At 32.7% G+C, this 11,683-nt stretch overlaps 1 protein-coding gene and 1 pseudogene across 2 annotated transcripts; both read left to right on the top strand.

Annotated features, from left to right (window-relative positions):
- Window positions 1-5,030: 5,030 nt before the first annotated feature.
- LOC146925697 (F-box protein CPR1-like) lies at window positions 5,031-7,405 on the top strand. The gene is made up of 3 exons (XM_085758094.1): window positions 5,031-5,167; window positions 5,752-6,987; window positions 7,085-7,405. The coding sequence occupies exons 2-3, from the start codon at window positions 5,806-5,808 to the stop codon at window positions 7,172-7,174; spliced, it is 1,272 nt and encodes a 423-aa protein (XP_085614220.1). The 5' UTR covers window positions 5,031-5,167; window positions 5,752-5,805; the 3' UTR covers window positions 7,175-7,405.
- A 112-nt stretch (window positions 7,406-7,517) lies between these two features.
- Window positions 7,518-10,531, top strand: LOC146925696 (F-box protein SKIP1-like; annotated as a pseudogene). The gene is made up of 3 exons (XR_015006030.1): window positions 7,518-7,557; window positions 7,669-8,423; window positions 9,131-10,531. The product of XR_015006030.1 is annotated as an F-box protein SKIP1-like (transcript).
- Window positions 10,532-11,683: the final 1,152 nt, after the last annotated feature.

The raw sequence follows: 11,683 nt of genomic DNA, 5'->3' as shown, positions 1-11,683 counted from the left end.
AATGAAATAATCATTAGACATAACACTTTTACTAAATTGCCCTTACTTTATAAGAAAAAGACAAACTTAAAGTTGCATTGAAAATTGTGTGAGAGAAAAGTTGGAGAGGGTAAAGTTGGAAGAAAAAAATTAAAGTTGTATTGGAAATGTAAAGCGACATTCATTTTGAAACAAATTTTTTTGGTTAAAGCGACACTCATTTTAAAACGGAGGGAGTATATTTTAAGATAACAAATTGGTACTTTTACTTTTTTTTGTCATCTTCACCGATCAAAACACATGTCGACGTTGCTGATACTAACCGGAAACTGAAGAGTGATGAAGAACATGAAAGCTTGAAACGAGATGTAGAAAACCGAAATAGAAGATTGTATGTTTATGGTTTTCAATTTCTTAACTCATTCTCTGTTTTTAGAATAAACGGTTCATTCATTCTCTTTATGTCTTCAATGTTCTTATTGTGTAACCGTTAGACTTTTTACTTATTTAACTTTTTTTTAATGAGAGATTAATTTGTTCCCTTAAAAATTCTTTTAATGTAATGTTAGCACTTAACTGACACGGTTAATGCCACTTAGTCAAATTAACAATATACTTGAAAGGTTCATTGATAGAAATTGATTCAAAGACTAAATTATCTTTATTTGATTTTGTAAGGGACACTAAATCAGTCTTTTTATTTGTGGATGACTAATTTGACTCCTACACATTTAAACTAATACAATTACACTAATTTGACTCCTACAGATGAAAAAAATGCTATTTAAATGATACCATTATATGATATCTTTTTTTGATTCACTATATTTGCTATTAATTCTAATAATAACTAACTCAACCTCAAGAGTGTGGATTCAATCCCCACTATTTGCGTGATGATCTCTTTGATAGGGAGTAACTTTGTAAGTGCACATTGAATCATGAGGCATATCTTGATCTTGATGTGTCCTCCAGAGTTTAACTCACCTAAAAAAATTATAATAAAAAAACAATTTTTTTTTTTAAATTGTAAATTGTAGATTATGATCTAGTAGTCTTTGAAAAGCCTCAATTTATTTTATGAAAAATTAAGGGTGTGTTTGTTTCAAGGCAATAAATTACATTTCTTGAAAGGACATTCGTACCCATTTGTTTGGTAAAAATTTAGATTTCCTGGAATATTTTAGAAATTAATTAATTAAAAAATAAAAATAAATGTTAATGGTAGTAAGAATTTATATCAAGTTGAGATTTATTACCATGGAAATTTTAGATTCCCATCCTTTAAGCATGAGAATAACAATAGAAGAAAATATGTGTAAATAACATTCTTGAGAATATAACATTCATGGGAACACATTTTCAAAACTTGAAACAAACTTGAGAATGTTGCATTTCTAATATCACGTTCCCATAAATTATATACAAACCTTGAAATAAACACACCCTAAAGTCTCTTTGACGTATTCTAAATGAACTTTTTTTTAAGAAATAATAATAACAAACACAATTTAAAAGGAGAATTGAATGATATCCAAAATTAAATTGTAGCAATAACTCAATGATTTTGTGAATTTCAATTTTTTGAATTTTCAACAATTTTTTTTATTCAATTTATTTAGGTGTCCCTCACAAAAGTGAAGAGATATAGGGTGCTTCTATAGCCACCCTTCTCTATAAGCACCTTATTTATTTGCTCCACAATGTGGGTACTTATTTATTATGGTGTTAAATAGGTGAAGCACCCACCATTGTCGATAGTCTTAGAGTTAAAAGAACACTCACAAATATATTTATGTTTACTTATCTCCAAGGATACTAGCTGAGTTCGAAACTTTGAATCTTGAAATTCAAAATTTGTCATTATACTACTAGATTAAACCCTTAAGTTGGAAAATCGCAGTGAACAAGAAAATGAATTTTTATTTCAAATTAATAATGACAAATGAAATATCCCTTATACCAAAACCATCTCTCATCTTGATTTTTTACTAAAAGAGTTTGTTGGTTTAATTGTTCATGCTAATTGGGATTGCTCGGTGAAACATATTGTCCAAAAGTTGTTGATAATTTTGTGGAATTTTTGAAGGAGTTGAAAAAATGACACCAGATAATGAACCAAAACCTTAAGTCATCATGTATATTGGTCATCCAACTTAGATGTAACATCTACTTTAGCATCCAATATAGAACTTTAACTTACACTTGACACATTGACATCTCTCCGTTAAGTTTGAGACTCTTTGTATCTGGGATATAGAGACATGATAAAATAAAGTTAGACGGATGCACGACATGCTAAAAAAGGTGGGTTGATGGTAGCTTTATACAAAGAGTTTTTATCCCTTTCTTTCATGATAAATAAAGGATTAAGCAAATGAAATCCAAAATCGAAGAAAACAGTTCATCATAATGTTAGGACTTTCGCGAGAGCGTAAACTGAGTTGGATAATCACATTAGACTAAGAGCAACTACTCAAGTGAGATTAACATCATATCTTCATCCAAATCTTAAAGGCATTGGACTTATGGGTCATCTCACTTATATGTTTGTCATTATATTCTCTTGAATCGAATTTGAAACTTTAATTCATATAAGACATGTTAACATCTCTCCCTTTAAGTGTGAGAGTCTCCGCATTAATTTGTGATTTGGTAACAAAGCTAAATAAAATTAGATGAAGACATATCATGGTAGAAATGGTGAGTTGGTGGTGATTTAATGGAAGGAGGTTTATGTTCCTTTCTTTCATGAGAAGTTACGAAATAAATTAGAAAAGGAAAAAAAATAAAAAATAATTTTAACATGAGAGAAATGATAAGGAAGAAAAGATTGTGTGCTTTTGTGGGAGACTATAAGGAATATAGTGAATTGTCGATAATTTTACTAGTTCAATTAAGGAGTTGGACATCTTTTAGTAATTATTTAACCAAAATATTAGACTAACTAAAAAGACACCACATTATTTTAAAATTTCTAATAAGTATTTACTTTGAAAAATCAACAATACACATATGCTTTTTTCCATTGTCAAATCTCACCAAAGAATAAAAGTGAAGGAGTTTGAAGAAGTTGAGTTTGAATAACAAAAAAAAAATATAGCATGAAAGAGAATGACATCCAATAACTAAAGTTTAAGATAAAAAAAAATAAACAATTGACAACTGAAAATACCAAAATATATTATCATAATGTTGGGATTTTCGGGTGAGTCGTCACCGGGTTGGATGATCGTATTACATCACTAACAACCATACAAGTGAGATTGACACCACATCTTTACATAAAACCTTAAGACATTATGTATTTCGGTAATCTCACTTATATATGTTGTTCAAAATCTACTCTTCTATCCAATATATAACGTTAACTCACATTTGACACATTAACATATCCTAATCAATTGTGTGACTATCTGCGTCCATAATTATGTAACGTAGTCAAATAAGGTCAAAATTAGGTACAACATGTTCAAAAAGGTTGATTGGTGGTGATTTCATGAAGGGAAATTTATATTCCTTTCATCCACGAGAATAGAGAAAGGAAACTAGATAGAAAAATAAAACAAATATGAATAAGAAGAAAATTGAACATGGGAGAAACATTAAGGTGAAAAATATGTAGTGTGTGTTTTGTCCGTGAGAGTATAAAAAATAGGAATGAATTATCATTAATTATGTGGTTTTGTTGAAGGAGTTGAAGATTTTTAGGTAATTTTTAGGTAATAAACATGTATTTTGTCAATTCATCATAACAAAAGTAAATGTTCCCTATAAATATTAAGATTTTTTTTTCATTGCAAAACATGAAGATCTTGGATTTTTCCAAGAGCGGGGGATACTTTCTTCCACACTGGACGCAGTTGAGCACGTAAATGAATTTCTTCTATCATTGGTTCCAGTAGACAAAAAGGAATATATCAGTTCTGATTCGGTTTGCAAATCAGACGAGAATAGTGACGTACAAAGTGTTTATCTACTGAGACTTCTGTTTTTCTATTATCTGATAGAGCAACTCCAATATTCTCATACTTAATTTAATTTTATTTATAATGTAAATATGCTTTTGATCTTTCTCATTTTTCCTAATGTAAGCCGTACTCTTTCAATGACCATATTATCAACTATATGTTCTGCTTCATTTTTTTTTATACAATCTGCTGTATATCGTCTTTTTGTTTTCTTTGTTCTTTGGAGCACCTATGTCTATGTGCATGCACAGGACAATTTTGCAGTCCCTTTTTCAAGCCTTTTCTGTTGTGTTTTTGTTGATGGGTTATTTTATAATATGCTTAGTTAAAAAATGTGATAGATAGTTGGTGTCTTTGTCGTTGTTTGTTATACTTATTTGTTACACGATCGTATAATTACAAATTCGTGTTGGATGTTAAGATGAACCAAGTGTACTATGCACGATATTAACTTGGTATATATAAGGGTATCCACTATAGAAATCATGGAATTTGAAAGAAACTATGTATAAGAGAATCTGGTAGATACGATTCGTTGAGTAGGGACAATTAATTGTATATGCAATGCTAAACCTCGAGACTCCAACCCTAGTTACATGCAGAACATAAAAAAAAAAAAACTAATGTCTCCGTGATTAAATCATTCCTATTTAACGATACAAAAATCCAAATAACTATATATGCGTTGATATTTATGTATAATGTGCAATCGAAAATACGATAACGATGCGTTCTATTTATATATTTTGCGTATAAAATAATGAATTTGTTACTTAATTAGATTTTATAAAATAAAAAAATAGTCGCAATTCTAGCCTGTGCTTGGCACGAGTTTCCAAGCTAGTGTTAAGAATTTTACTAATAGAAATTATGTATCAAAAATTATGTTTATTTATTGCTCAAAATGTTTAATATTAATATTTTTTTCAATAAATTTTTACAATTAATGGAATGACATTAATGCATAACATATGCCATAAGGGATTGATAAATTATTTCAATATTAATGCATAACATATCCCCATTAAATTAAATTAGGGTGAAATTGACATATGACACACCGACAACAAATTGGAGTTTGTTGGTTTTGACAAGTTAACGAAAGCCGTTTTCGTGAATACTTAGTGAACAGCACCAACATCCATTTTGTTAGTCAGATTTTCGATTTCGATTTCTCTCTTCACACCTCAAATCTCGAATCGATTTCCCAATCTCCGGTATATATGCTTAAGTTCGCCCTGCTTTCGATATTGATTGATATTAACCTAATTAGTTTTTGGGGAGATTGTTTGTTAGGGGGGTTTTTGGTGCTTAAGGCTTTGGCTGGTGTATGCTTCTTAGGTGCCAATGTTGGTATTTTAGAGGTTTTGTAGCTAGCTGCAATTTTTTGCTCTCCTTCTATTGCCTTGCGTTCTGTAGTTTGGGTAGGTTGCTTTTTGCTCCTGTTGGGAAGTGTATTGTTCCTGTTTTGACAGCATTTTCCTATTTCTCATGGGGATGTTTGTTTATATATATTGGCTGTTCAGGAAGAAAAAAAAAAAAAAAACCTAATTAGTGACTTTCTGAACTAAATTATTTTTTGTATACGGTTTAGCTATCAGTCCTCAAATTGTTAATTTCATATTGACTGCTGTCGTTCTTTACATGGTAGCTGCTCTTTTATATAAAATTGGAACGTGAATTGCAATTGGTAAATGATTTTGATGTTGAGTTGTTTATGATCCAAACATGAAAATATGTAGTGTGTTGTTTTCTGTATTGATGATTTTGTTTTGCATTGTTTCTGATTTTCCTTTCACAGGATCAACATCCACTTGATTTCAATTGGTTGCTTTCATCACTCTCTAACCTTCCCATGGCGGATCTTCCATCTGATTTGTTGACCGAAATCCTCTCTCGCTTGCCTCCACAACCTATCCTCCGATTCCGATTAAGTTCAAAATGGCTTAAATCCATAATCGATTCCCACAACTTTACTAACCTTCACCTCAAAAACTCCTTCAATTTCAACCTCATCCTCAGCCACGGCTCCGAATTTTACCAATTTGATTTCCCTAACCTGACCACCACTGGTTCGCTCTACCATCCTTTGACTTCGACGTCTAACGTCGCTCTTCTCGGTTCATGTAACGGCCTTCTCTGCATCTCCAACCAAGTAGACGAAATTGCTTTCTGGAACCCTAACATCCGTAAACATCAGTTCATCCCTTATCCCCCTTCTCCTCGCCGTACTATAGGTGCTATCTTCCATTTTGTCGTACACGGCTTTGCATACGATCCATTCTCTGAAGATTACAAACTCCTCAGAATCTCTTCTTCCATCGATATAATATGTGAGCGTTTTGATTCGCAAGTGACACTCTTCAGTTCGAAAATGAACTCATGGAAAGTACTTCCCAATATGGCGCATGCTATCGCCTCATCTCAAGACATGGCGGTTTTCGTTGAGAATTCTCTTCACTGGGTAGCCATTCACGCACTTGACAATTTTCATCAACCCGCCTTAATTGTCGCGTTTAACCTTGCACAAGAGATTTTCAACGAGGTTCCTCTTCCTGAAATACTAGCATCTACTAGCCAGGATTTTGGCACTAATCTTTCGCTTTTGGGAGAGTCTCTTTGTATGCTTCTGAGATATCGAAATCTAAATAATCAAACTACTAAGGTTGATGTTTGGGTAATGAAAGAATATGGATTTAGAGATAGTTGGTGTATATTGTTTACTTTGGAGGAAGTGTTTTTCAGTAGACCTTTTACACCGTGGAAGCCTTTAGGTTATTCTGGTGATAGAAGTAAAGTTCTGTTGGAAGTAGATTGTGAGGAGCCTTGGGGCAATGGCGATATCAAGATTGAATGTAAAAAGTTGTTTTGGTATGATCTCAAAAGTAAAAGAGCTACCTGTGTTCCAGGAATTCCTAATATCAATAAAGTTATGATTTATGTTGGAAGCCTTCTACCACCTTCCTTGCCTATTGATGATAACTATAATTACAGGAAGGAGAACCAACCCCGATTGAAATGTGAAAGTAAAATGCAGGTACTTATGGTTTATCTAAATTTTTGCTCTATTTAAGTTATATCACATGGTGTATGTAATTTGATGTTGAAATAACACGACTGTTTTTTAATTATAGGTCAAATTGAATCGCCCTTCTTGTCCCGAAATTGACGTTGAGAAAAAGCTAAGGAAGAACAAAACTGGATGCTTAAGTTGTCTCTGGTGATTGAAAATATTATTTTTAAAGACTTAGTTATGGTTGTAGAACTTTGACAGTGAGAAATTCACTTTACTGATCACCTCCAAGATTTTATTCTTGTTTTCTTTTATGTATTTTGGTTTGGATGCTCATGATAATTCTTATGGATTCTTATATATTCTTGTGTATGGATTCTTATGCTCTTGATAATTCTTATTCTTATATAGTAGAAATGATAAAAGCTATTTTGGCTGCAAAGATCTTGGCATAGGCATGTGCATGAGCATCATATCACCATCAATTTAGATGTCAATAATGAAACTGGTTGATTTCTTGAAATCCCTTTGCTTGAGAAATTATTGTTAGAATGATGGGGGCCATGATAGGAGAGATCACTTACGGATCTATTTGTACCCCCACTTAATTTTTGCATTGGTAGTTATCTTATAATATATATATATATATATATATATTTTCCAACTAAAATATATATATTTGTGCTGTTTTTTTTAATAAATTAGATAAAAAAATCACCAACAGTTTTAGTTTCTCAATCACCATCAGTGATCTAACAAGTGATTGCCTCAGTCGACTCTTCCAAAGGTTCCCTAACCTCACCTCCCTCAACCTCAACCCCTACGGTAACAGATTTTGTTGGATTCCCGCCCTCACCTTTGCGAGCCCTCAAATAAAGGATCTCCATTTGAATACACAAACATGGTTAAAATATGAAACGGTCCAAAGGATTGCTTCCGTTTTCCCGAATTTGAAATTGCTTGATTTGAGCTATTGTCATAAAATATCAGAAAAAGGTATTTGTCATGTTTTAAGGGCATGTTCTAACATTAGACATTTGAACCTAACTGACTGTTTAGGAATCAATCTACGTCGAGTGAACTTTGAAGTTGCAAACCTAGAGGTGTTGAACTTGTCATTAACATATATCGATGATGAAGCACTCCATGTGATCTCAAAGAGTTTTCGTGGGCTTTTGGAACTGTATCTTCAATTTTGTATTTGCGTTACAGATAAAAGGAGTGAAGCATGTGCTAGAAAACTGCACACAAATGAGAGAAATCAATTTGAGATGCAGCTCTAAAATACATGGTCATGTTCTTGTCTCATTAATACTTTCAAGACCATCATTGCGAAAGTTAACAACTCCAGATCATCGTTGTCATTTCAGCCACAGAGAGATGGAGCTCCTATCACGTCAAGGATGCATTGTTTGCTAGTAATCTAAAAGTGCATTGCTGTGGTTTGAACGATCTTAAATGTAGGGTGTTTTTGTTTTGCATACTTTTTCTAGCACACTTTTCTCTGCTGTCACTTTTATGAGTTTTCTGTTTGTCCTACCAACTTTTAAGAACCAACTTTATGTTATATTTTATTGGACAAAACTTATAATCATTAATTTATGGTATTCAGTTGCGCAATATCATTCTCACGGTGGTAGATAAATAGTGAGGGATGATATGTGTGAGGGTATTCAGTTGTACGGGTATGGGGTGTGAGGAAAGATGAATTACTGTGAGAATTATATCTTCTGTTGGGTAGAGAATTCTGTTGTATGTATAGGAGCTTGGTTCTGCGAGCATTATTATTCATCTTTTTGTAGCTATTTTGTACTTACAGAAACTCTTGTTTTTCATTATTGATCATAATGTAACATGTGGATTATATTTTCCACTTTAGACCAAGGGTTTATTGTGAAAGTAGTTTTTCAATATGCGAGAGTTTTCTGTTTTCAAAAAGTTTAAGTTTTTTTGTGTTCCAGACAAAAGCATCACTTGTTGATGCTGGTTGATTTTGATTATTTTGGTCTCTCGCTTTACTGTTTTTGTCGGTATTTATTTCTTGCTAATGGTGATGTTTAAATATGTTGCTGATCTAAATTGCTGTCGTCTTGTTCATATTGCAATTCTAGGTTTTTCATAATTTTTACCATGGACTGAATCGACATTTATGACTCCCTTGACGCAGGGCAGTAACTCAAAATCCATTGGAAGACATTTGAAGGACCTGAATGGAATTGAAAATGTAAATGCAACTTTGGTTTGGTTTTGCCGAATTGTGGTTCGTACTGCATTAGGGGAATCTTGTTGATGCGGATATCAAACAATTTGGCAGGCAGCTAGAATCTGCATTGGTTGGATCTAACTTGGTTTCTCATGTTTGATGTTTCATTCTACTATTTAATTTTTGATGCTTTTTAAGTTGAGTGCTTTTTATTTATGTACTTTACTGCTCTCCTAGATTGGTTATTGACTAAATTAACTTCCTAAGATCATTTGCAAGCTTGTTTTTCATTGTTCTGAATAATCTCTGGTATCAACGGGTAATAATTTGCTTGTAAACTCCAGGTTGCATGTGATCCTGTCTCGGCCAGAGAAAAGAGAAGTTATTAGTATAGTTTTTAATAATACATTTCGGTCAATAAAGAATCAGTTCGGATCGAAAAAGTACACTTCGGTTTTGGAAAATATAGTTCCCATTTGATTTGAAATCACAGAACCTACACTGAACCTTAATATCAATTCGGTTCAGAGCCTAAGCAAGACACTGATAACAGATTAAAACATAGTCATATTAACACCAACCACATTATAAAAAACACTACACGGTATTTATTTATCTCTATGCACAAAAGTTTTTCCAACAAAGCTAAATCAGCATTGTTCTAGTCTTGAGACTGAAATATGACTATGAGTTCAAACTTTAATCCTTCACCAGTTTGCCTATCCCTTATAAGGCTCTTGAAGGTTTGAGAAACCCAAAACTAATTTATTGTTCCTAGAACCATTGTGAAAACAAAATATACTAGTATAACCAGTGAAATAAAACGATCTTGAACCAATATGACATAAAATATACTACTATAACCAGTGAAATAAAACGATCTTTACATATATGCTACAACCTAAGCTACATAATAACAGGACATATTATTATAGTTTGTTACTTGATGTTTTTCATAATCTGTCTAGTGAACTAAATTGAAATTTATGACTCCTTGGATGTAGGGCAGGGATTCACAATCCGTTGGAAGACATTTTGAAGGATCTAAAGAGAATTAAAAATGTTAATGCAACTTTGATGTCACGATTCATCAACGGTGCATCAGGAAAATCTATGTCGATGTCAAAGAATATGGCAGAAAGCTAAAATCTGCATTTGTTGGATCTGACTTGGTTTATGATGTTGTTTGAAGTTTCATTTGGCTGTTTAATTTTTTAAACCTTTTTATGCTGGGTGATTTTTATTATTTTATGTACTTCAAACTGCTAGCACTACTTGTGTTTTATTTTATGTCTGTTATCAACCACTATTGAACCATTATGAAAATTCTCTTTTTTACATCAGTTAGTTTAATATTTTTATGGATTCGATGTGTTGCTTGTATTTGTTTATACTTGTTATTTAAGATCACAAGCTTTGTGAAAATTATAAATTTAGGAGCACTCATTGGTTTGAGATGCACATGTAAAACCATAGCAGACATTCATGGTTCAACTTATGAGTGGAATAGCTTCAAAAACACAAACCTCTTTTGCCACCAGTGGTAGAATTTTGTTTCTTGTGGTAGAATTTATTTTCAAGTTTAGGTTTGGTTTGACATTGTTATTGGTTTTGTGGATTATAGTAGTAAGGTTGATTGGTTAATAACTGTTGAAAAGTGCCTTGAAATTGTGATGCTGAGAAAATCACAATCGTGACACAATTTGTGAAACGTGTCACGATTTCGGAGTGCCGAGAGCATGTTTTGCAGGGTGTCCAATCGTGACACGATTTTCGGCTTGCTGGGCACATTTTCAGGATAAGTTTGGTCGTACTGTGGGTCATATGCATCAATCGTGTCACGATTTGGCAAAACATGACACGATTTTGACAGTTGCAGAGGACTATTTAAGTGTTTCAGCTCATTTTTGAGAGAGTGAAGAGAAAAAGCTTGAAGAGAAAGAAACTTGGGACTGCAAAAGAGGGAACTTTAGGGTTGAGTGTCTTTGTAGTGAGGTTCTATTGGGTTGGGAAACATTGTAAACAACTTGGGTGAGTGAAAATCATTGAGTGTCTTGTTCATTTGTGAGATTGGGAAAATGGGTAGAAATTAGGGTTGTTCTTTGTGAGATTGTTGAAGCTAATTTCTTGTAACTCATTTGTATCTCTTTGTAAGAACTCATTGATAGTGGATTGGAGAGATCAATCTCTCCCCCAGAGTAGCTCAAGTTGGATCGAACTGGGTCAACAATCTTTGGTGTATTTGTTTTTCTTCTCTCTTCATCTTTTGCTTGTGGTTTTGTGTTTTTCACTTTGATTCCTAGATTAGATCTAGGTGTTGTTATTGTTGTTATTGCTTGTGTTTACTTTGATATTGGTTATCACTTTCCTTTGCTCCACACATCATAGTTTGTATTGGTGTGATTTTGAGTCCGAATTCACAACAATAACAATTGAAGTATGATGGATCAATCAAAATTATTATTTGTTTCTGCATTAATATTAAACGATTATATTAGCACATAAACTTTGCAATTA

Source organism: Medicago sativa, chromosome 4 (genome assembly GCF_051527215.1).
Source record: "Medicago sativa cultivar Bolivia chromosome 4, Bolivia_mono, whole genome shotgun sequence".
Lineage (NCBI taxonomy): Eukaryota > Viridiplantae > Streptophyta > Magnoliopsida > Fabales > Fabaceae > Medicago > Medicago sativa.
Note: the sequence above shows the minus strand (reverse complement) of the source record. Positions and strands in the feature narration are given on the sequence as shown.